Source organism: Martes martes (assembly GCF_963455335.1).
Source record: "Martes martes genome assembly, chromosome: 17".
NCBI lineage: Eukaryota > Metazoa > Chordata > Mammalia > Carnivora > Mustelidae > Martes > Martes martes.
The window spans coordinates 54,425,901-54,452,234 of NC_137905.1; the positions used below are offsets into that span (position 1 = coordinate 54,425,901).

Here is a 26,334-nt window from a genome sequence, read left to right on the forward strand (position 1 = left end):
ACTCCGTGCTCAGTGCTCAGTGCTCAGTGCTCATCACAAAGTCTGCTTGAGATTCTCTCCCTCTCCCCGTCCCACCCCACGCCACACGCTCACGCTCTCTCTAAAACAAATAAAAGCTTTAAAAATTCTAAAAATCAGTTTACATCAGGAACATTTTTTAAGGCTCTAATTGGCAGGATCCGATGCGGAAGAACTGGGTGAGGCAGGGCATCCACTTCGGCACGCTCCCTGTGGCTCCTGCGTTCGAGCAGGTAAACAAATCCCCGTACCCAGGAAGGTCTACCTTAAGTTTCTGTGGTGAACTTCCTAAGGGAGGTGTGTGAAGCAGCACCTACACTGTGTGAAAGTGCACAATTTACACGTCTCTGATGAGAGGGTTCTGGACACCTCACCAAGGCAAAGCAGGTCCTGGAAAAACAGTGGTATCAAGGCTCACGACAATAATCGGGCTGAGAACTGGGAAACACATGGAATTAGGGCAGAAGTGTTCACCACCCATCAACAGGGAATATGATAATGAGCAACGCAGACATAAAAGACGGAGGGGATTTTGTAAAATGAAACAGAGGTGGTCACAATGACGGAGATACTTCGGGTGGCTCTGAACGTAGATGAGGATCCGGAGGAAATGTTGATCTTGCTGACCTACTCTCTGTGCCTCGAGGGGGCAGAAATTGCGGGACCACGGATGCAGATCATGAGCTCACAACGTGACGGCAGGGAATGCCAACAATGCTGAGTACAGCAAGGGTACGGTTCTGATAAGATATCCACAACAGTAACCGAAATAGGTTTTTCTTCAAGATTTTTTTGCTGCTCATTTGGCAGTGACATACAGAGGAAAATTTAAGTCAACATACCTAGAAGCTCTTACTTTAACGTCCCTCCAAACAGAGCGCTAACATTAACGGTCTAGAAGACAAAGACCCACACGCACCACAACCGACACACCCCCCGCCACTCTGCAAACATGCGGAGAAGCCTTCATCCACAGTCACACAGCGATCTGCCCACCTGCAAGCGGTCACTGCGGGTGGGACCCCTTTACAATGTCCACTGACCTGAGGATACTCATGCGTAAGGCAGTAAAGTCTGTAGAACTGAGCCTACCCGCCGTGAAGTAAGGAGAGAGATAATGGGAAACTAGCCATCAGTTTGCCAAGATTCTCGCTACGGTCTACAACCAGTAAATGGTGGCTACTGCCAAGCCGCTGGAGGCCCTGCTGCTATGGGAAACAGGAATGAGCATTCATCAGAGCACAGAGGCGCATGGAAGGTTCTGACATGAAAAGGGACATCCGATGTATGGTCCTGCGAGACTGCTATCACCAGAGGTAGGAAAAGACAGAGAGGAATCACAGGAGAAGTCCGCTCCAAGACCGTGCAGCCATTAATCCATGTGAAGCGATGACTAGTAAAAGCAAATGAAAAGAAAGCACAATATAACATTTCCAGAACATACTGCAATTTGTCAGCCATGTGGGGAGAAAAAGAAAAATAACAGAAAAATTCAGTCCCTACGCAAACTAGAGAACATTGATTTTTAATACATTTCTGATCGATACTGTAAAGATAATTACATTTTTAGAAAAACACAAAAGATTCTATCGCTGTGGTCTTAGTATGTGAGAAAAAAAAATTTTTTTGAGAAAATTTCTAAAAATCATAAAAAGCACTAGCCGTAAAGGGTGAAATGACAACCTGGATTACATTAGGAGCTTCCCTGTATCACAAGCTCAAGAAATAGAAGTAGAGTGAGAAGGAGACAAAGGACTCATTCTCACAGTATATACAGAACCACAAAGCTGGAAGAAAAAGATACGAAACAGAAAAAATAGTCACAGTAACTCACTGGACACTGAAAAAGAGATTATCCCAAGGTTAATGCCCAAATCCACAGTCACAGGAAGTAACAACAACAATAACAAAAAAGGAAATAAAACCACGACTTTGTGACATCATATAACACACAGGAGCCCAATGTCAAAATCCCGTAAATTACCACGTTTTGGAAAGTATGTGGATAAGCTAGAGATCCCATCCACAGCTGGTGGATGTGAAAATTGGCACAAGGGAGTGCACGTTCCACTAAAAGACAAATTACAGATTTTACAGGCCCGGAGTATTCTTGACAGTCCTTCTCGGAGAACCCTCGCCCCCACTAGTGGCAGAATGATGTAATGAACCCATATTCGCACAAGGGAATCGTCTCGATCTGTTCTCATGCGTCATGCACGTCATCTGCAGGAATACAGATCAACACACAAACAGGTAGAGAGAAGAAAGCCAAACACCAGAGTTCCCACTGCCTGATTACATTACAGGAAGTGCACAACGAGGAGAGCAACCTCTTGCCCTACTTGTTAAGAGTGCTGAGCTGTGGGGAAAGCGCCCGAGGAGCTTGAGGTGGGGCAGGGAGAGGACAGGTAATACTCTTTCTCGACCTCAGTGGCTTATGGAGATGCGATCAGTTTGTGAAATGCCCTGGAGCTGTTCACTTATGTTCCACAGGTGTGACTTGATAAAAAAATATTCAACATGGGGCGCCTGCTCAGTCGTGGAGCATACAGCTCCAGATCCAGGGGCTGTGAGTTCAAGCCCCGTGTTGGGATAGATAGAGGCTGCTAGGAAATGGGGTCTAAAAAAAAAAAAAGATGTTGACTGCTGATCTTAAAAATAAATAAAAATAAAATAAAAATTTTTAAAAACGCCCAAAAGCAAAGAAATAGACATATGTGAAAAGACCAGTGTCACAGAGTACATATACTGACAGGGTGAAATTCAATGTAGGAAGGGCTAGATTTTCAAAGCATATTTAATCTCTAGCTAAAACAACATGGTACTGAGTACACAATGTTCACAGAAAAAAGAAGGAAATGTAGAATTTTTTTTTTAAGATTTTTATTTATTTATTTGACAGACAGAGATCACAAGTAGACAGAGAGGCAGGCAGAGAGGGAGGGGGAAGCAGGCCCCAGCTGAGCAGAGAGCCCGATGCGGGGCTCGATCCCAGGGATCATGACCTGAGCTGAAGGCAGAGGCTTTAACCCACTGAGCCACCCAGGATTATTTTTTTCAAATGCATATAGGAAAACACAAGAAAGAAATTTTTAAAAAATAGGGAGGGTGTTAGGAAAAACATGACAATGTGGTATATCCAAGCCCTAACATCTCCACTGACGTATTAAACATAAAGAAATGTTAAACATAAAGAAATGTTCCTGGTAACACCAAACTTTGCTTCATTATATTCCACTGGAATTTCCCTAGAGATAGAACTAAACGATGAGGATGAAACTGAAAAAAAGAAAACACAACAATCCAGGCAGTGATAACCGAGCAACGCCGGGCAAGGCGCAGGAGATGTCTTACCGAATACTCTTTCACACGACGGGAGTTTGTCCCTGTTGCTAGGAGGGCTGTTTTCCAAGATCTAAATGTACATGATTCCATCTACGGCCATACCATCCTGCACGCACGCGATCTCGCTCAAATGTACTTGATTTCAATAATCCATTTCATGGAAAGCATAATCTATGCTTGTGTGTGCTTAAACACACATATGTAAACACACACAGATAGGTACATAGGGAAACATTTATTTTTCGCCCACGAGACATAACAAATATTTACCACAGAGGGTTGACATCACATTTAGAATTTTTATCTTCATTCTTAAACGTCTAACTTTCAGAAATATTTCATGGCTTGATTAACCCAATTTGATATTTGAAGTTGTTTGAATGATGACTTTCAGCACGGACTAGGTGACTTTCTGAAATTAACAAACGTCCTTTCAGAAAATATGTGTGTTTAAAAAATGGATTTGGAGGGACGCCTGGGTGGCTCAATGGGTTAAGCGGCTGCCTTCGGCTCAGGTCATGATCCCGGAGTCCTGGGATCGAGCCCCACGTCCCGTTCCCTGCTCAGCTCTCTGCCTGCGGCTTCCCCTGCTTATTGTCTTCCCTCACTGACAAATAGACAAAATCTTAAAAAAAAAAAAAAAAGATTTGGGTCCTTGGGTTCAAAGACATCGTTCTGCCAGTACAACCCACTTAAGGTGGGGTTTTTCCCCCAATTGTTTTATTTTTATTTTAAAAGCTTTACTCATTTGACAGAGAGAGACACAGCCAGGGAGGGAACACAAGCAGGGGGAGTGGGAGAGGGAGAAGCAGGCTTCCCGCCGAGCAGGGAGTCCGACATGGGGCTCAATCCCAGGATCCTGGGATCATGACCTGAACCAAAGGCAGAGGCTTAAGGACTGAGCCACCCAGGCACCCCTCCCCCAATCGTTTTATATCCTTGATCGCTTCTGGCAGTAAGATTTCATTACGGGTAGTTGTCCCAGTTTGGTTATGTCCATCATGACATCCTTCCTGCCCTTCACCCTCCACCTCACCTTCCCAGTCAGTCGTTAAGTATAAATACTCAGGGCCAGGGCTCCCACATCTTTCCATATCCTTCCATGGAATGAGTCCTTCTCTTTCCCAACAAGCTTAAGGTGCTATGGAAAGACACAACTAACAGATTTAAAATAAGCTATCCTGGGGCGCCTGGGTGGCTCAGTGGGTTAAAGCCTCTGCCTTCAGCTCAGGTCATGATCTCAGGGTTCTGGGATCAAGCCCCACATCGGGCTCTCTGTTCAGCGGGGAGGCTGCTTCCTCCTCTCTCTCTCTCTGCCTGCCTCTCTGCCTACTTGTGATCTGTCAAATAAATAAATAAATAAAATCTTTAAAAAAAAAAAAAAGCTATCCCACTTACTGAACTTACTGAACTCACACCATATATGTTAAGAGGCTAATGTGCAAAATTAATGCCCATTCTAGGGCAGCCACAGAATGGAGAAAAAGGAAGCACAGGACTGTGCTCCTCCATGGAGACAAAAGTGGACCAAATTACGCTTTAGAATGTTCCAGAAACCAGTCAGGAGAACACAGCACCCACAGGTAAGTGGGAAGGAAGAAGAGGCACGTCAAAGAGATAAGGAGAGTTTGTGACACTTGCCCACAACCGGGGCTTGCCCTCCCTGACTCTCCACAGCAACACTGTGAGAGAACAATGAGTTGCCTATACAGTCATGATTCTTTTGGGCTGCCTAAGGGACTTGTTTCTGTCATGCACCACATGGGACCCAGAGGGAATGAGAGCACCCTGGATGCAGTGTGGGGGCTGCTCAGAGCAACGGTGAGCCTTTGTGCAAACACTGGAGAGACGACAGAGCTGAAGACAGAGAGAGGAGGGATCGTGCACTCTGCAGCGGTAACCCCACTGCCTTAAACTGGGAAATGACAAAAACTCAGACAAGACAAAGGCCCAGAACATGCGTGACAGGCCCCAGAATTACTGTTATTTGTGTACTGCTAAAGAAAGCAAGTCCAGGGGCGCTAGGCGGCTCAGTGGGTTAAAGCCTCTGCCTTCCGCTCAGGTCATGATCCCAGGATTCTGGGATCGAGCCCCGCACTGGGCTCCCTGCTCAGCAGGAAGCCTGCTTCCCCTTCTCCCACTCCCTCTGCTTGTGTTCCCTCTCTGGCTGTGTTTCTCTCTGTCAAATAGATTTAAAAAAACCAAAAAACAAAAAAAACTTTAAAAATGAGAGATGAATCTCCTATATAACTAATAAGTGAAAGCACACAGGACAAAGTCAAAAGAAATTCCTATCATACAAGATAAAATTATAAAATGATCCAATTACTGAGAAATAAGGTAAGAACTGAGAAGTTATTGTATGATGCGAGTTCTGAGGTCTAAATGTCCTAGTTCCCCTGTGGCATTAATTTAGGTAGGCATTCTCAGACTCAGATAGATAACGCTACGTTATTTCACCACTGAGGAATGGAAAACAGAGTGGTAGTTTCTAATTTCAGTTTATACGAACAGAAATTAACTTCTGAAGTGAAATAAAGGATTTGATTTTCTTATTTTAGGGCGGTGCTTAGTGGATGAAACTACTGAGTCTCAGTTTTGTATGATTAATATTAAACCTGCCATCACATTGGAAAAACGTAAAGCAGAAAACATGGGATGTCTGTCTCCAGTGCTGCCGGAATTTCTGCACCAAACCCCAACAGGCCTACGACCACCCTGACAACGCCTTTCACAGGAGGCAAACAGAACTTACAAAGGGCTTAACATAGAGTTCCTCGCAAACAGGACTTCCCAGGGCCCTCCCGGCAACGGAGAAGCTCTCAGATTACGGAGGCCCTAATCCCTAGAGAATGTGAGAGCTTGATAATGGTGGAGAGCAGATATCTCTTTGTGAGAAGGAGAAAACCATAACTAGGTTTCTCAAGGTTATTTCCATTCAAGGTGAGCTACTCAAACCACATTTCAAGGTCATTGTCCTCCTCCACATGTGGGCCTCACCTCTGTCATCTGCTTCATTCACTCCCACCTACCTGGGTGGATGGCTACCGTCTTCTTTCTCTTCAGATTCCAAGGTTGCTTCTTTTGCTCCAAAAAGGAGACCAGGTCTGGCTTTGACACAATGAGACCTGATTATTAGAAAAAAGGAATGAACATGAGCACTGCTGGAGATTTTCAATCTAGTATCGTGCTCAGTAGAGAAGAAAAGACATTTGTAACATCTAGACAATGACTGATCAACAGCCCCTTTAGAAGACACAGGTGGGGGTGCCCGAGTACGTGGGTCGGTTGGGCGTCTGATTCAGGTCATGATCCCACAATACTGGGATCTAGTCCCACATCAGGCTCCCTGGTCCGTGGGAAGTCTGCCTCCCCCTCCGCCCCCTCCCCTGCTCACATTCCCTCTCTCGTCTGCTCCCTCGCTCTCTGTCAAATAAATAAATAAAATCTTAAAACAAAACAAAACAAAAACAAAGGAAGGAACAAAACCCTGAGTGGGGTTTGGGAAACCTGAAGGAGTCATTCTCACCCAGGAAGAGGAGGTGTCCGTAGTTCTCCAACATCACATCCCTGTACAGTAGCCGCTGAGTGTGGGTCAGGCGTCCCCACTCCTCCAGGGAGAATTCTACGGCCACATCCCTGAAGGTCAGCAGTCCCTGTAATAAATACCACAGTCACCAAGTGGCCATTGACACAGTTCACGATGGTCCGTCCCTAAGTTGAAAGAGGGAGTCAGTGTCAACACCGAGACCAAGACCTGACCTTCCCTGCTTATCTGCTTGTCCCACATTTTACTTAACCTCTTCTTTCCACCTTATCTTTGACTTTATTCAAACCCCCAGGCACAGTGTCCTTCCAGGGAAACAAACTATGCAACACAGGTTACTAACTGCCCTGAGGAAGATCTTGGGTCAGCCCACTTTGACCTTAAACCATCCCCTCCTATGACACCTAAACAGACCCACCAAGGAGTCATCCAAGGAGTGATCTACAGTTCCCTTAATCTCGTGATCATATGAAATCTCCACCCAAGGAGGAGCACAAAGCTCATTTACATAACATCAAAGTATGTAGAGAAGGTTTTCCGGAGGCTCTTGGGTCACCTAATGCCCAGCTCTACACAAGATAAGGTTCCACTTTTTGAACTTCCGCCCTAAACCCAAATAATACGAAATCCTTCCTTCTGCTTCTCTGAGTGTCTGCTTTGGAAGTTATTCCCTCCAATCTCTCTCTCTCTTTTTTTTTTTTTTTAATTTTATTTATTTATTTGACAGACAAGAGATCACAAGTAGGCAGAGAGGCAGGCAGAGAGAGAGAGGAGGAAGCAGGCTCCCCACTGAGCAGAGAGCCCAATGTGGGGCTCTATCCCAGGACCCTGAGATCATGACCTGAGCCCAAGGCAGAGGCTTAACCCACTGAGCCACCCAGGTGCCCCCTTCTGATCTCTTTATATGCTGCAAATCTGCATTAACAATCTCACCCGCTGTAGTTTCCATCTGTGATTCCCCAAGGAGTGAACTCCTTTCCGCTGCATTCTATCAGAACTGCTTCTGGCGGGGCACCCGGGTGGCTCAGTGGATTTAGCCTCTGCCTTTGTCTCGGGTCATGATCTCAGGGTTCTAGGATCGAGCCCCACATCAGGCTCTCTGCTCAGCAGGGAGCCTGCTTCCCCCCCCCCACTTTCTCTGCCTGCCTCTCTGCCTACTTGTGATCTCTCTGTCAAATAAATGAATAAAATCTTAAAAAAAAAAAAAGCTGCTTTTAAAAAAAAAGAACTGCTTCTGGCTTAGGTGAGTTTCCTCCTCTATGCATCAGGGAACTTTTAACACAGTAATATGCTCTAATGTGTTCTCTACGCTTGAGGTAAGAGGACGGCATATGATCCGGAAAACCATTATAAATACTGTGTATTTATCCAAGATAATTTGTAAAATGAAGGCGTCAACAGAGACCCAACAAGTTACTGAGTACTGTATTATGTCATACATTATAGGCTGTGCCTTTTTCTTTTCCTTTTAGAGATTTTATTTATTTGAGAGAAAGAGAGAAAGAGAGTGCAAGCTGGGTGGGAGGGCCAGAGGGAGAGGGAGAAGCAGGCTCCTTGCTGAGCAGGGAGCCCAACAGGGAGCTCGATCCCAGGACCCTGAGATCACGACCTGAGCCGAAGGCAGACGCTCACCCGACTGACCCACCCTGGTGCCCCTAGTTGTGTCTCCTTCTTAGGTGGAATGTTTCTGTGGGTTACAAATGTACTGATTAAATTCACAAGTGAATCAGAATTTCACAACAGTGCACTGGAGATCTGGTTAAAGTGCAGATTCTGTTCAGGAGTTCTGGGGTTCAACGGGAGTCTGCATTTCTAAAAAAACAGTAGCCTGTGGGCTCCAGTAAACATTCTTTAATAACAAAGAGGTAGGACTCCAAGGCAAGAATTCGTGGAGGACAGGGAGCTGAATGGGTTTTATAACAATTACAGGTTCTACTGGAATGGCAAGAGAGCCAAAGCCAATCCTTTCTCAGCACGTTTACTCTCTTTATTAGAGAGCATCTAACAGTTTTTCATAAATTCACAGAAAATATGTAATATTACCCTAAGACAGCAAACACCTTATTCTATTATTATGAGAATATTTTGTCAAACACCCAGTAACATGGACGGGATCAGGTTTTCACGCTGGTTGACCCGGAGTGGATCTAGAACGACAGCAGGTCAACATCAAGGGAGAACCTTCAAGCAGTGTTCACCGCAGGTGTCAACCCTGAGAAGACTGATGGAAACAAGAAGGGATCCACACACATCTGACCTACCACGTCACATTCGTGCACACATCACACATTCAGAAAGTAGTTACACACACTCCCTGGAAGTGACAGTGCAGAACTGTCATGGTGACTAATTTAAGAAACATTTTCGAAGACATGACACTCACAAAGCTCTTTATGGATAATGCTGCGTCTGTCTTTAAGTCACACTATCAACACAAACATCTTGAATTCTATAAATAAAAGAGCTATTATTTCTGAGTCTACTATGATGAGGGCTAGAAGCAGAAAAAAGTTCACCATTAGCCAGAAGGCTGGCCGAGAACCCACCTACTTCCGGTAAGGATCAAATAAGGGTTGCCTGCTGTGTTTTTTGTTTTTTAAGATTTATTTACTTATTTACTTGACAGAGAGAGAAAGAGAGAGAGATCACAAGTAGCCAGAGAGGCAGGCAGAGAGAGAGGGGAAGGGAAGCAGGCTCCCCGCTGAGCAGAGAGCTCGATACAGGGCTCCATCCCAGGACCCTGAGATCATGACCTGAGCCGAAGGCAGAGGCTTAGCCCACTGAGCCACCCAGGCGCCCTGTGGCTGCTGTGTTCTTAAAGGTCTTGTGACAGCCTGTACATCTCACTGATAGTTAATATCGAACTGAATAAGCACCAGAGAAATCTTGCAAACAATTTCTACTTTTACAAGTAGAAATTCAAAGAAACACTTAGGATCTAATACTCCCCACATGCTCCCCCCGCCCTTGCACACTTCACAGGGAGCTACCTACCAGCTTCCTGCAGGCTGCAACGCATATTTTTCTGCCCACGGGTCCTGTCCGCTTGCTACTTAAGTAAAATGACCAACGGGAGCCTTTAACGGTCTCAAGAATTCCTTCCTGACTGTTGAGCTCAATGACCCCACAGCATCGCATTTCATGGAAATCTTTTGTTTCCATCATCACTTGTGCTCTATTATTATTTCAGGATCTTAAAACATCAAACTTGTTAATTATGCGATTCTTGTTTTCTTTTTCCGAAAATACAAAGAAGTAAACAGAAGAGTGTGTTTGTGACAGGAGCCTGGAGTAAAATAAAAATCCATGGGATAGAGCTCGGACTGATTCAGAACCTCCAGTCCCGGAAGTCACTGTCTCTAGTACACCAAGGTATGAGACTTTATTGTCCAGCGGAAACTGATATGATGTGGGCCAGGAACCTAAGGTCCAGAAACAATTACTGAGATATTTTCAGTGCAAAATCTGTTTGTTGTTGTTCAGTAGGCTCTGTGCCAGGATGGAGCCCAGCGTGGAGAAATTTGAACTCAGGACCCTGAGATCACGAGCTAAGCCAAGGTCAAGAGTCGGGCTTAATCCACTGAGCCACTAAGATGCCCTGTTTTCAGTAAGGTTTGGTGACAGGGCCTGTAGGCAGAAAGAGCCCCAGAGGGGCACCTGGGAGGCTTAGTGGGTTAAAGCCTCTGCCTGCTGCTCAGGTCACGGTCCCAGGGTCCCGGGATCGAGTCCTGCGTCCAGCTGTCTGCTCAGCAGGGAGCCTGCTTCCTCCTCTCTCTCTCTCTGCCTGCCTCTCTGCCTACTTGTGATCTCTCTCTGTCAAATAAATAAATAAAAATATTTTAAAAATAAATAAATAAATAAATAAATAAAAGTAAGCGGCAGTGTGATTGTGAGGAAACACTGCCAGTATACTTTCCAGTTAGTGAGGGTAGAGGCGAAGGAAATTTAAAAGGGATTTTCATGTTAGGCTAAAGAGGACTTCCAGGAGCCCGGAGGTCTGGCTTTTGTCAAGTTAAGGTTGCATTTTGGCTCTAGATGCAAGCAGTAAGGAAATTTCACTTCTTTTGTCTTTTCTCTCAACAGAAACTACAAGCAAAAGGAAACTCAGGAGAAAGTCTCCAGTTTAAATGGGATGGTTTCCGCACGCCGCTCAGTAAATCCATGGCAGATCCTTACAAGTGATAAGGGAGGGAAATATGAACAATATAGGGGAGAAATGGGGCAGAGAGCACCAAGCCGATAAAAGTACCATTAGCTGTAAGAAAACAAATTGATATCAGTGCCTAATCATGTGGGACAGAAAGGCAGAAGAAAGTACTAAATGTCCTTACTACCTACAGCCCACTGACAAGTCCTTCGAAACAGGCAGAGTGACATTCCTCTAGGAACTCAACCACCTGGATGTTGACACTTTGCTAAGGGCAAAAGGCTAAATCTTAGCCCAACCCCCAAGAGCCTGCACGCCTATTTTAACAGATAAAACTTGCTTTGGAAACTTTCTTTATCTCGAAGCCCCCCCCCCCCACTTAGTACTGTTGGCAATCCTCCCCCCAAGCTTATGACCTACTGATATACAACTGAAGAGTCTCATAACTTGGGTTTTATTAGACAATAATAAATGACCTTTTCCTAACAACAGCCAGTCCCCTCAAGGTCCTGGAAACGTGCTTCCAAAATTCCTTAGAGACTTACACTATCTCTAACCCCCTCCCAACTTGATAATGGGCCACTCCTCCTGACCCCAGTGCAGATCTTTCCACTCCCAGGGCCCTGTCCCCCTGCTTTAATAAAACCACCTTTTTGCACCAAAGATCGGTCAAGAACTGTTTCTTAGCCATTGGCTTCGAGCCCTAATGTCTTTCCTACATCACTAAGGCACACCAAAGGACCTATTATAACTGCTGTGTTCCACCGGCCCCCCGGGAACAGCCTATCTGAATACAAGCACGGCTGATTTACAGAAACTCGGACCAGGCATAGTTTCCACATCCTGCAGCACCCAGTATTTTTTAAACAGAATACATTGTAGAGAGCAAGAGTCCCCCCTTTTTATTTCCAGAACATTCAGACGTAGTCCGGTTCTCATATTCATCCTGTGTACTTGTGCATTTTTAACACTAGTCTACCGAGCTTGAGAAAGCAACCCGTTTGGCCCTAAATGGGAACGGGTTCCTTCTCTGATGTCCCAGGACCGACCCCACCAGCAACAGGAATCTTGGACTCAACACCTTCCCCTGTGAAGCTATCACAGGGGATAGGTTTTTGGGTTTTGGTGGTTTTTTTTTTGGGGGGGGGGGGTGTTAGTACTTGCAGGACTTTAATTCAAAGTGACAACTGTTGGGGGCGCCTGGGTGGCTCAGTGGGTTAAGCCTCTGCCTCCGGCTCGGGTCAGGATCTCGGGCCAGGATCTCGGGCCCGGATCTCGGGCCCCGGGATCCAGCCCCGCATCGTGCTCCCTGCTCCGCGAGCAGCAGGCTTCTCCCTCCCCCTCCCCTCCCCCTTGCACTCTCTCTCTCTCAAATAAAGAAAATCTTATTAAAAACAAAAAACCAAACAGGTCCGGGGGAGTGGGGTAGGCACACGGGGGGCTGGGAGTGCCTGGGTTCCCGCGGGCGGCGGGAGCGCGAGGCTGAGGGGGAGACCGGGAAGAGGGGGCCGGGGGGCCACACGGGGAGCTGCGGAGCTGGAGCGCGAGACCCCGGCGGCGGGCCCCCGGCTGGCTCCCACGCGGTCCTTTGTTCCTCCCCAGGCGACGTCCCGCTCTCCCCCGGGGGCCGCCGGGCCCGCGGAGGCCGCCGCGCGAGGCCTAGCGCCCGGGACTCGCCTCCCCGCCGCCCCCGCCCGCGCCGAGGGCAGCGGCCGACTCCCCGCCGCGCCGGGGGCGAGTACCTGGTGCGCTAGGGCTGCCGGCGGCGCGGCCTGGTGTGCGCGGGCGCGCGGGCCACGCGCAGGGTCGCCACGGTCCAGCGGCACACCGGGCAGGTGCATCCCTCCTCCTCGGACTCCGCGCCCGAGGAGCGCCAGACCATCCTGGAGGCCCCGGACGCGGCGGCTGCGGCCGGGAGGGCTGCGGGCGGCGGGCCCGGCGCCGCGGAGGGTTGGCGGGGCGGGCGGGGCGGCTCCGCCCTCCGTTCTCCGCTCGGCCGGCCCTCGGCCTGGACGCCTCGCTTCCCGGGGCCCGGCCGCCGCCGCCGCCGCCGCTGTCCCCCGGCGGGCCGGGCGGAGATGGGGACCGAGTGGGGTCGCCGGTGCCGCTCGGCGCCCCGCAGTCCCCCCGGATCCGGAGCCCCGGCCCTCCCCGCGCGGGGCCCCACGTTTCCCGAGAGGTCAGCACGCGCGTGCACCGAGGCCTGCCAGGCCGGGGCGGGGGTGCGCCCGTCAGTACCAGGGCCCCAGGGCCCGGGGGAGGGCGCGAAGGCCGCGCCGACCCCGTCCCGGCCCCCGGGTGGGGGGCGGCTGCTGCCCGGTCCTCATTGGTTTTCCGGCCACCCGGAGGCCGGGACTGCTCCCGCGGAGGGCGGGGCGGCGGGGCTCTGGGGCCCGGGCGGGAAGGCGGCCTGCGGGCCGGGGCCCCGGAGCGGCGCCAGCCTCCCGGGCGGGCTCTGGGGACCGCTCGCGCCTCCCCGGACCCGATCGTGGAAGGCGATTAGCACTTTTCTCCCCTGCTCCTCCCCGGAGACCTCCGTTTCCCCCGAAACCCAGGCAGACGGGCTCCTGCTCTCTCGTCCCTGTCCCTGAGGGCCTGGCAGTTGACACTCTATTCCCGTCCCCTCCCTGTCCCCCTCCGGACGCGGTGGACGGGCCTCCGAGTCTCAGTCCCCGAGGCCCATCCCTTGTGTTCCCCGCGGCAGCGCCACGCCCGGTGGGGCCGGCGCGGGGCCCCGCGATCCCCCAGGCCGGTCCGAGTGGGACGAACGGATTTATTCTCCTGTGGAGAACGGGAGGCCCCGAGATCAGGGCCTTTTTGAGCTTTGGATTTTATTTTGAAACTGTATTTAATGCTTTTCTATGAAAGCGGGAGGCGGGGAGAGAGCGGTCCCAGGCATCCTTCTGTGCAAACGACTCACTCTTCGTGTATCAGAGATGAAGTGTGAGGCGCGGGAGGAAGGAGTGAGGACAGAGAGCGCATGGGGGACCCCAAACATCCCGCACTAACGTGGGGCTCTCGGGGCCTCTTTTCGAGAGTCTCTGGGCCCCAGTGCCTGCCCTTCACACGGCCAGGCCCGTTCCTTTGGTCTCAAAGCCTCAGAGAGTGGGGAGGCCGGCCTTGAGGGCAGGCCTGGAGGCAGAGGGGTCCGGGCACCTGGGGCCAGGGGCTGCCTCTGTGGGAAGGAAAGCAGGCAGCGAAGAGGAAGCCCTTTCTCACCCCAGCACCCCGACCAGAGCCCAAGGTCCAAGTGCCTCAGGCCCCGTCCCCTCTATGCTTCCTGATTGCGAACTGGATTTTATTGCATTTTTTTGTAATTGAAGGTTGGAGTTGGACGACCTTGGAGATCCACCATTCCCTCCCCCTTGAGCCCTTCCACGGATAGGTAGTGACCTGGGACACTGACTCGATCTCGCACAGCCCCGTAGGAACAGTACAAACTACAATAAAAAAGCTCAACTCCTGATTCAGTGTTGTTTGCCCTACACCCCACGGCCTCCCCAATCTCTGGTCAGTTATTAAGATGTCGGTTTCCGGGGCGCCTGGGTGGCTCCATGGGTTAAAGCCTCTGCTTTCGGCTCAGGTCATGATCCCAGAGTCCTGGGATCAAGCCCAGGCCCCGCATCGGGCTCTCTGCTCCGCGGGGAGCCTGCTTCCTCCTCTCTCTCTGCCTGCCTCTCTGCCTACTTGTGATCTTTGTCGAATAAATAAATAAAATCTTTAAAAAAAAAAAAAAAAGATGTTGGTTCCCGTGGGGCCTGCCCAAGGATGGAACTGCTGGGTGCCACAGGCCCTTAGAGCACAGTCCCAGCTTCCGGGTTGGGGGTGGGGGGATGGCAAAAACCTGCCCCTCTCCCTGGGATCCGTGTCCTCCAGGGCAGCTCTGGCTGCCGCGGGCTTCAGCTCCAGGGTTCGGGCAGCGGCCTTCTCCCTCAGAAGCCCAGGAACAGGGCTGACCGCGACCCCGTCCCCTGGCCTCCCCAGGAAGGCAGGGGCTCTGGCTGTCTGCTTCTATTCGGGTATCCCAGGAACTCAGGAAATACTGCATCAGCTGTCCGTTGGCTGAGAAGTGAATTCCCAGCACTTGAACCTCTAGGGGTTCTGAGTCAGTGTTAAAAGCTTGAGAACAGGGATTACGCACAACCCCGGCTGGGCACTGCCCTTCTTTTATTTTCCTTCATGCATGCATGTCCTTTTCGGGCCCAGAAGGAGTATTTGCCACTTTGGCTACTCTGCCTGTTCCCAAACAGGATGTAGTCAGGGGAGACCTATCATGGTCCCCCAGGCCCACGGCCTAGACCAAAGTTCAAGTAAGCCAGGAGAGAGCTGGTCCGGAAAGGCTTTTCCTCTGGACAGGCAGGGACAGAGGCCTTGGGAACACAGGAATGAGGGTCTTCATTGAAGAGGCAGCCCCAAGCACTCTAGGGGATTCTCAAAGTGTGGCCATCGGACCGATAGCATCACATCAGGAACCTACTAGAAATGGAAATCCTTGAGCCCCGTCTCCATGCGTTAGAAACTGGGGCGGCACCCAGCAATCTTTGGATAAACCCTCCAAAGGTCTCCAAGCAGGGCTGGGCTCAGAGATACCATGGGGGATTCCTGCTTTGACTGCCCCTAAGTTCTCTTGGGTTGAGGGGTCAGGGGGCTGGGTGGTCCTCCCCTCTCTGTGCCTCCTCCTTGCCTTGGGCGTCTGACTTGAACAGGTAAAGTTTCTTCATGCATCTGTTGTTAACGGTATGCTTGCTATGACGGCCAATATGTAAACGTGACTCTGAATCCATATTTATAGGCCATGTGAGTGACACTACTTGAACATCTATACATGTATTTATGAAATTGTTTGCTTCCATTATTTTTTAATTTCAGCCTAGGACGCCTGAATGGGCTCAGTCAGTTAAGCGTCTGCCTTCAGCTCAGGTCATGATCTCGGGGTTCTGGATCGAGTCCCACTTCGGGCTCCCTGCTCATTGAGGAGTCTGCTTCTCCCTCTCCCTTTGCCCCTCCCCCCCTCCCCCCCTCGGTTTGTCTCAAATAAATAAAATCTTTTAATAAATAAATAAAAAGGGGCACCTGGGCGGCTCAGTGGGTAAAGCCTCTGCCTTTGGCTCAGGTCATGATCTCAGGGTCCTTGGATCGAGCCCCACATCGGGCTCTCTGCTCAGCGGGGGCGGGGTCCCCCTCTCTCTGCCTACTTGTGATTTCTGTCAAATAAGTGAAATCTTAATAAATAAATAAATAAAATTTTCAGCCTGGGGCGCCTGTGTGGCTCCGTCGGTGAACCACCTACCTGCCTTTGGCTCGGGTCATGACCCCAGGGCCCTGAGATTGAGCCCCACATCGGGCTCCCCCTGTTCTGGGGGGAGCCTGCCTTTCCCTCTGCCTGCCGCTCCCCTGCTTGTACTCTCTATCATATAAATAAAATCTTTAAAAAAAAAAAAAAATCAGGGCGCCTGGGTGGCTCAGTGGGTTAAGCCTCTGCCTTCGGCTCAGGTCATGATCCCAGGGTCCTGGGATCGAGTCCCATGTTGGCCTCTCTGCTTGGCAGGGAGCCTGCTTCCTCCTCTCTCTCTCTGCCTGCCTTTCTGCCTGCTTGTGATCTCTCTGTCAAATAAATAAATAAATTCTTTTTAAAAAATCAGCATATGTTTTCTAAGAAGTATGTTGAATAAATTATTTAAATCCAGAAAAGAAAAGAAAAACAAACAAAAAGTGACAACTGCTGAGGGCCTGTTGGAAGCCAGCTTGGACAGAAGGGAGTGAATGCTCTGGGGTATAGGGGAGAAGTGTTCTAAAGACCTAACCGTGAGTATTATTTCTGAAAAGATTTAAAAATTACCTGAAGACATAAAGCAGAAGTAAAGGAATCAACATTTGCAATTTCCAAATACAAAGAATTTTCGGAGAAAACGATGACACAGCCTCCGACCTTAGAGGCAAGGCTTACCTGAGACTCAGCCATTCCTTCTGCCGCCAAGTCCTCCAGATTTCTCTCTCACGAGCTGTTGGTGGAGAAGCCACAGCTGCGACACGATCTTTAACCTTTAAAGCCCCCCCACGGAGACTCCCAGCCTAAAAACTGACCGCCTGCAGGCCGGACTTTAAAATGCAAAGAAGTCCCAGATTCCCGATGCTTTGTGTCAGGAGCTATTCAGAAACCGTGAGCTCCTACTGGGAGACCAGTCCCAGCCTTTTCCTTCTCCGCTTTCAGGGGGTCTCCCCAGCCCACAGGCACCCACAAATTCAGCTTCAGCATCGGAACCGCGTGCTGCACGGACCTGAGCCTCCCAGACTCACGGAGCAGAAACCCTCACCTGTTCTTGAGCCAAAGCCCGCTCTCCACTCCTAAAATAACCCGACCCCTCGTGCTTAACCCTGGCCTCATTGAGAATCACCTGGAGCCGCTAATTAACACAACACTGTTGTTCCCACCCAAACCAATGGGCAGGATCTGAGGCAGAGGGCACTAGAGATGATTGTTTTTTGAAACTCCACACGTGATCCTAATTGGAAGCATTTGGGGAGGTGACCAGGCAAAGCCCGGGAACCAAGGCTCCGATTCTTAACCTGACTCAGAGCCGCGTCTTCTCCACCGATCCGAGTTTCTGGAGACTGACACATTCTCCTTCCTGCTACACAGAGGAAGACACCCTTACAAATGAGCTTTCCCTTATTAAGGCAAATATCTTTTACAAAAGTAAACATACTGAGTTTCAGGGCTTTTCCTTTCTTCCTTCTTTAAAGTAACAGCCTAAAAGAATCCTTAGGGCAAAGAGACATATTTTGGGCTGGGAAATGCTCCCCTTCCGCTGCTAAATGTTTGTTTTTGCAACTGCCAGTTTTCAAAGTGAATGGACTTTTCACGCTCCCATCATATAATTCCCATATATGCGAATTCTAATTTTGACATTTTCACTGAATTTGGGTGTCATACTTTTTCTTTAAGCCATTCTAGAAAATATTGAGTGGTTTCTGACCGTCAAATATGAAATGGTCTTACTCTAGTTGTCCTGATGATTGAAACTGAAACCGATTAAAAGCATAAAGTTGGGGCGCCTGGGTGCCTCAGTGGGTTAAGCCTCTGCCTTCGCTCAGGTCACTATCTCAGGGTCCTGGGATCCAGCCCCGCATCAGGCTTTCTTCTCGGCAGGGAGCCTGCTTCCTCCTCTCTCTCTCTCTCTCTGCCTGCTTGTGATCTCTCTCTATCAAATAAATAAGTAAAATCTTAAAAAAAAAAAAAAGCATAAAGTTGAACAAAAACTGTGTGGGCTGGGCACCTGGGTGGCTCAGTGGGTTAAGCCTCTGCCTTTGGCTCAGGTCATGATCTCAGGGTCCTGGGATCGAGCCCCACATCGGGCTCTCTGCTCAGTGGGGAGCCTGCTTCCTCTTCTCTCTCTGCCTGCCTCTTTGCCTACTTGTGATCTCTCCCTGTCAAATAAATACATACAATCTTAAAAAAAAAAAGCAAAAAACTGTGTGGGCTGACGGCTCAGTCGGTTAAACATCTGCCTTTGGCTTAGATGGGGATCTCGGGGTCTTCGGATTGAGTCCTGGGTCAGGCTCCCCGCTCAGCAGGGAGCCTGCTGCTCCCTCTGCCCCTCTCCCTGCTAGTGCTCTGTCTCTCAAATAAATAAAATTTTAAAAAAGAAAAGTTTAACGAAAATCAAAAGGTACATTAAACATCAGGTGCTTGATAACTTTTTTCATCTTCCCAAACCTCCCCTGTGATCTTCTCAGCCCTTTGTTCCAGGAATCCAGCTCTATCCTGACAACATGATGAACACAGCTGGACACACACACACACACACACACACACACACACACACACACAATTCCTGTCGAAACCGGCTAGATCCTGTATGTCCCTGCAAAACCACAGCCCTGGCCTCTGAGTGAGCTGCTTGCAGTTTCGAAGGTCCTGACCTCCTTTGCTGCCTCATTTGCTGGCAAAGCAATAAACTACCGTTCCTCCTTAACCCCCGCTCTGTCTTCACATTCTGTTCTGCATCTGAAGCGCGGAGGTCAGTCTTCGACAACAAAATGAATGTGTAGGAGAGGAAAACATTTTTCTTTGGCTCTTAATTCTTTAGCTCATCTAACAAAGTACTAAGATTCACAAGAGCAAAAATAATTTAAGTTTGGGAAACTCAAAGATACGAGGCTCAGAGATAGGGGCTTGATGCTGCCAAACACCATGACTTAAAGAGAAAGGCACGGGGATTTAGAATTTCTAAAAGGGGGAAGTCCTTCACAGGAAAAAAGAAAGTGCCCATGTTGCTGAGGGGGGAACAGAAGGCAATCTGGGGACAAAGCAGAAGCTGACACCCCTTACTGCCCCCCCCCACCACCACCATGGGATGCTTGTGACATTCCGCAGGCACTCCTAGCTGCCCTAAAGGAAAAACAAAGAGTTAATTCAGGTAGATCACAGTCCTGCAAGACATGAGTCTCCCTCAGTTTACAAGTTTCTTAGTGATCCGCAAGAACAAGCCATCTCTATCCATAACCCAGCTTCCGGAAGGAAATGTAGATACAATTAAATGTCCTTGTAATCTGCAGCCCCTTGACAGATCCTTGAGACAGGCAGAGTGTAAGGCTCCTCCGGGAAACTCCCAAGGATCTTCATGTTTATGTCTTGCTAGAGGGAAAAAAACCACCTTAACTTGACAAATGGCAAGCCTCAAGTAGCCTGTGAATCTTCTTTAAGGTATGAAAATCCTCTTCAAACCTCCCTTCTCCTTACCTCCCCCAAACCCATAGTACATAATCAGCCACAGCTCACAGCCCCGGTGCAACAACGCTTTCTGCCCACACGTCCTCTCCCTGTGCCTTAATAAACCACCATTTTGCACCAAACACGTCTCAAGAATTCTTTCTTGGTCGTCGGCTCCGGACCTCACCTCACTGAACCTCACCGATAGGTCAAAACCCCATCATCATCAAACAACTTTTTGCCACACCAGGGGCAACTCTTCATGATACAAAAGGTTAATCTCTGGTGTTCTCTCTCTCTTCATCTAATTTTTCTCAGTATATCTATCAGCTTCAGAAAAGAGGGAAAGCCTTTTGTTTGCAGCCACAGAATAAAAGTGGAGGACAGTTTCGCAAGTTAAATAAGCCACACTTAAGAAAAAAAGAACATATTGTATGAAATCACATATATGCAGAATCTGGGGGGGAGGGGAAGGGAAAATAGAAGAGTTAGCATTTTTGTTGCCAGGGGCTGAGGATGGGGGGTAACGTTGAGATGTTGGTCAAATGGTAAAAAAAATCTCTAAGGAATTTTGGAAGCAAGGTTTCCAGGACCGCGAGGGGCTAGCTATTGTTAGGAAAATGTCATTTATTACTGTCTAATAAAACCTTAGAATGCGACCCTGTAGATATGGCTTGGGGGATGACTGTCAACATGTACCTTGGGGGTTTAGAGATAAAGGAGTTTCCAAAAGAATTTTTATATGTCAAAGTAGACTTACAGGATCCTGGTGGGAGTTGGGGGGCTGGGAGGGTGGGGCTGATGAAGTTCTAGAACCTAAGTGAGGTTCGGTGGGCTGAGGTCCGGAGCCGATGACCAAGAAAGAATTCTTGAGACATCTTTGGTGCAAAATGGTGGTTTATTAAAGCACGGGGACAGGACCTGTGGGCAGGAAGAGCTGCTGCCCCGGGGGTATGAGGAGTGGCTGGTTATATACACAGGAGTTGGGTAGGTGAGGACAAAGGGGATGATGTTAGTCTCTAGGAATTTTGGAAGCAAGGTCTCCAGGACCTTGAGGGGCCAGCTATTGTTGGGAGAAAGGTTGTTTATTACTAGTAGTAAAAATCTTCTTATGAGACCCTTTAGATGTATATCAGTGGGCCATATGCTTGGGAATGATTCTCGACACTATCTTGGAGATCTAGAGATAAAGTTTCACATTTCTCCTATCAAGTGTCCTTGTTAGTGAGATTTGGGTTTAGAAGAAATTTAACTTTATTTAGGGCTTGAGGAACTGAGTTATTTGCCTCTGGAAATTGTGCTATTGATAAGGTAACTTCTTTGTTTGTAGATCTCTAGGACGTTGGTAAACCAAGAGAGATTCCTGTCTTGCAGGATTGTGATCTCTGCAAGTTAACTATTTGTTTCTCGCTTAAGGCAGTCAGGGGTGCCTGGGGAATGTCACACATATTACCCAGGGGAGTGGGTGGAGACGGGGTGCAAGGTGCCAGCTTTTGCTTTGTCCTCAGCCAGCCTCCTGCTCCGTCATCAGGGCTAGGATTGCCTTTGCCCTCAGCAAAGTGTCACCATCCGGGTAGTTCAGGTCCTAGAGGAATGTCACCCTGCCTGTTTCAGGGACTTCTCAATGGGCTGTAGGTAGCAAGGAAATTTACTAATTCCTCTTCTGCCTCTGTTTCCCACATCATATTCCACCGACTGTGGGAATTATGTTGTAAGCAGGGTCCGAGGGTACAAGGACACCCGGTTGCACGGGCCCCAGACCTATTCTGCCTCTCGCGCTGACAAAACCCAAAGGCAAGAAAGACGACTGTGGCCGCCTCAATTCTGACCTCGGACTTTCCAGCTGGTTCCTTCCGGCGCCTCTCCCGGCTCAGGAGGACGACCCTGAGGGCAAAGCATCCCGGGGGCGGGGGGGGGGGGGAGACGGAAACGACCCCTCAAGCAACTGGGACTGCCCTGAGCCAGAGACACCCCACCCCCCACCGGCCCCCAGACCAGGACAGATTTAACCCTGGCTGCCGGCCTGCAGGCACCCCCTCGCTTTCGCCCCCCATTTTCCTTCTGCAAACCTGGACGTGTTTCCAGCACTCTGGAGAGAGCCCTTGGGACGTCCCCGGGCCGCCCTGCGGGGGTGGGTCTCCCCGAAGCAACTTCCTCTCTCGTCTCCCCAGCGTGGGTCGTTCCGCCTCGGACGCTGTCGACAGGGAGTGGCCAAACCCGTCCGTCTGGGACCCCAGGAGCCGCGTGCCCGTGCGCCCCTCCCTGCGCCCCTCCCCGCGCCCCTCCCCGCGCCCCGGCCAACAGCGGACAGAGGAGTGGGAGCGAAACGAGAGAGGAACCTGCTGGCGGAGGCCGCCACAGCCGAGGCCGCGGGGTGACGCCTCAAAGGTGGTCTCCAGGTTACTGGGATAATAGTCAGCTTTCAAAAGAGAAACAGATCTTCCGTCACAGGATACAACATGGTTAAAATGTGATGATGACATAGAAATGTTGAGGTCCAGAGCCGGTGGCCAAGAAAGAATTGAGACATCTTTGGTGCAAAAAAAGGTGGTTTTGTTAAAGCAGGGGGACAGGACCCAAGGGCAGAAGGAGCTGCCCTGGGGTTGTGACAGGTGACTAAATATATGCTTTCAAGTCAGGCTGGGGTTTGGGACAGCACCAGCCTCCAGGGTATAATGGAAACAAGTCTTCCTCTCCCTCTGCCCTGAGCCGCCTTCACAGGCTCACTCTCTAAAATAAATAAATAAGTAAATAAAGCCTCGATCATGAGCCTCTTCAGATATATACTGGTGGGCCGTATTCTTGGAGGATGATTGCTAACACATGCGGGGTGGGGGGAGGAGGGAGGAAGATAATGGAAGTTCCCAAGGGAATTTTCATATGTTAACGTAGATTCACAGGATCCTGGGAGGCTGGGGTAATGTTGTCGCAAGCTTGCCTTTTGCTCTCAGCCAAGTATTAACACTGAGGCGGCTGAGCTCCCAGAAGGTCATGCTCCCCGCTTCAAGGACTTGTCAATGGGCTGTAGGCAGTGAGGAAATTTAAATATTTTTTCTTTTGCCTTTGTTTCCCACATCAATGACATTATGTTAAGTGAAGTAAATGAATCACAGAGACAGATACACTGATTGCACTTATGTGACTAACCTAAAGTAGTGAAAGACAAGGAAGGAAGGAAAGAAAGGGAGGAAGGTAGGAAGAAAAAAAGGAGGAGGAACGTGTAGTTGGTGCGGCTTGGAGTAGAGACACAGGTGGCAGTGGCTGTTTTACAGGAAATGAGCTTCTGTTTTGCAAGATGAGAAATTCCAGAGGTTGGTTTTACAACAACATAAATATACTTCACACTACAGTTTAAAATGGTTAAAATGGGGGTGCCTGGGTGGCTCAGTCGTTAGTTAAGCATCTGTCTTTGGCTCAGGTCATTATCCAGGGTCCTGGGATCGAGCCCCGCATCCAGCCCTGCATCGGGCTCCCTGCACGGCAGGAAGCCTGCTTCTCCCTCTCTCTCTCCCCCTGCTCGTGTTCCCTCTCTCACTGTCTCTCCCTCTCTGTCAAATAAATAAATAAAAACTTAAAAAAAAATAAAAACAATTAAGATTGTGGAACCTATCATACAAAAGGAAGCATTGTTATGGAATTGTAAAACAAGAATGAGAGAAATCTTAACCCCACGAATTTCTGAATAAATTATACATATTTTATTGAAAAAGATCCTTTTATAGAGCTGTAGTTTTTTTTTATTTTTTTTAAGGATTTTATTTATTTATTTGAGAGAGAGGTTGAGAGAGAGAGAGAGAGAGAGAGCACACACACGCACAAGAAGGGAGAGGGGCAGAAGGAGGGAGAAAGCAGACTGGCTTTCCTGCTGCTGAGCAGGGAGCCTGATGCAGGGCTCGGGATGAGGACCTGAGGCAAAGGCAGACGCTTAACCCACTGAGCCACCTACGTGCCCCTAGAGCTGTAGTTTGTTTTTTTTTTTTTTTTTTAAGATTTTATTTATTTATTTGACAGACAGAGATCACAGGTAGCCAGAGCAGCAGGCAGAGAGAGAGGGGGAAGCAGGCTCCCCGCTGAGCAGAGAGCCCGATGCGGGGCTCCATCCCAGGACCCTGGGATCATGACCCGAGCCGAAGGCAGAGGCTTTAACCCACTGAGCCACCCAGGCACCCCACATCTGGGGGTTTCGATTATGCAAGTCACAGCCACACTTCCCAGAAACTCGTCACGGAGTGATCACGTATGGGACACTCTCACAACAAATTCATATAAACAAGCCAAAATTATAAAATGGTAGTTGTTAAGAAATATGGTAATAATGCATGCTTTACTGTAGGTTGGACAATGTTCTAAGCTCCCCTATGGTGTCAATTATATGATGTAAAAAATTTATATATGACATAAGTTGATACATTATTTTACCATTTAGGAATAGAGAACACAGAGTTGAAATTTCTAATGTTCATATAAAAACAAAATTCTTTTTAAAGATTTTATTTATTTATTTGACAGAGAAAGCGAGAGAGAGAGTGAGCAGGAGTGGGGGTTTGGGGTGGCAGGCAGAGGCAGAAGGAGGCTCCCCACTGAGCTGGGAGCCTGATGCGGGACTAGATCCCAGGACCCTGGGATCATGACCTGAGTTGAAGGCAGACACTTCACCACCTGAGCTACCCAGGTGCCCTAAGAAAAAGAAAATTTTGAAGGGAAATACACTGTAAAAAGGTGTATTTTAGGGAGGTGCCTTGTGCTCCAATGAAATTACTGAGTGGGATTTTGTAAGATGCTGTTTGAGGCTTCCATAAGATCGGAGAGCATAAAGTAGAAGCTAGGCGATATCTGTCTCCAGTGTTTACAACGTTCCTAAACGTAATATTCTGACAGCTCCCCTTACCTATTTCTGTCATGAGGCAAAAATGGAATTTTAAAAATGGCTTCACACACATTCCTCAAAAATAGGCACAGATTTCTCCAGGTCCCCGAACGCAGTGGATACACAGCTGTATCACGCAGGCCCTCCCAGGCCAAGGAAACGTCTTTGCCCTTGCTGTGAATATGATGGAAGACAAGGGGAGCAGAAAGAGAATCCTTAGAGGATGTGGGAGCCTGGGAGTGTTAGATAGGATTGTTGCCGTGTGATAGCAAGGGAAATTAACTTAATCTTATAGAAAATTATTTTCATTCAACAAAGTTTCCTAAACCACGTTTTAAGGTCTGGTTTCTTCCTTAATTTCTGGACCTAAGCGGCGTCGTCTGCTTCATTCATTCCCACCTATCTGGATGTAAAGCTACTGTCTCCTTTCTCTTACTATCCCAGCCCCCTTCTTTCCAAAAAGGCGACCAGCTCTGGCTTAGAAGTGTAGCAAGACTTACTTACTTATTTATAAAGATTTTATTTATTCATTTGCGAGAGAGAGAGAGCGGGAGAGGGCATGAGCAGCAGGGAGCTGGAGAAGCAGGCTCCCCGCTGAGCAAGAAGCGCCACGTGGGGCTCAATTCCAGAACCCCAGGATCACAACCCAAGCCAAAGGCAGTTGCTTAATGGACTGAGCTACCCAGGCACCCTAAGACCCATTTATTTAAAAGAAAAAAAAAAAAAAAGAACATGGATTTTGGAGAGTCTCTAATTTTTAATGCAGTATTATCCTCAGTAGAGAAGACATTGTTGAATTCTAGAAAATTATTTCCCAAAATACTGTCTTCTGACAGCCGCTTTAGAATACATAGGAGGGATTTCTGGGGTGCCTGGGAGGCTCAGTGGGTTAAAGCCTCTGCCTTCGGCTGGGGTCATGATCCCAGGACCCTGGGATCGAGCCAAGCATTGGGCTCTCTGCTCAGTACCCTTCCTCTCTCTCTCTCTCTGCCTGCCTCTCTGCCTACTTGTGATCTCTGTCAAATAAATAAATAAAATCTTTAAAAAAGAAATAGAATACATAGGAGGGATTTCCAAAGTTCAGATCTTGAGCTCTACTTCAAGTATGATGGAAACAAAAACAGAGGGTGGGAAATGGAGTTTAAGTCTGCTCACTGTTGAGCAGAGAGCCTGATGCGGGGCTCCATGCCAGGACCCTGAGATCATGACCTGAGCGGAAGGCAGAGGCTTTAACCCACTGAGCCACCCAGGCGCCCTGGGAGCAGTATCATTTTATACAATGGTATTTCTAGAATTACCGCTCCTCTACAGTAAATGATGACATTAGCTTAAGGAAGGGGAAGCTAAGGGTAGAGATGAAACACCATGAGGATTTTTTTCTCTGCACCTATAAACCCTTAATTATATCCCTTCCTGCAGGTATTGGAATTCCAGTCCTGCAAAGAAGAATCTTTGAAGACAGAGTCTCTATGGGAAGGAACAAAACCCGGAGTGGAGTTTGGGAAACCTGGAAGGAAGCGATCCTCACCCATGAAGAGTAGGTGTCCGTAGTTCCCTAACATCACGTCCCTGCATGTCAGCAGTCCCAGAAATAAGGAACGTATTGACCAAGTAGTGATGGGTAGGGTTAAAATTTGCTGAAGATAAAAAAAAAAAAAAAAAAAAAAAAAAAAAAAAAATTTGCTGAAGATGAAAGT

The 26,334-nt window shown here is 48.7% G+C and overlaps 1 protein-coding gene across 1 annotated transcript in view; it reads right to left on the reverse strand.

Moving 5' to 3' along the window:
- The window catches only part of LOC308358425 (uncharacterized protein), a gene marked incomplete at its 5' end in the record, with an annotated part of 93,888 nt that overhangs the window by 52,490 nt on the left and 15,064 nt on the right, over positions 1–26,334 (reverse strand). Inside the window, 5 exons of the mRNA XM_080828607.1 lie at positions 6,396–6,491; positions 6,893–7,019; positions 12,800–13,529; positions 13,701–13,838; positions 21,840–22,189. Coding sequence (XP_080684733.1) covers positions 6,396–6,491; positions 6,893–7,019; positions 12,800–13,529; positions 13,701–13,838; positions 21,840–22,189 — 1,441 coding nt within the window. The remainder of the gene's footprint in view (positions 1–6,395; positions 6,492–6,892; positions 7,020–12,799; positions 13,530–13,700; positions 13,839–21,839; positions 22,190–26,334) is intronic.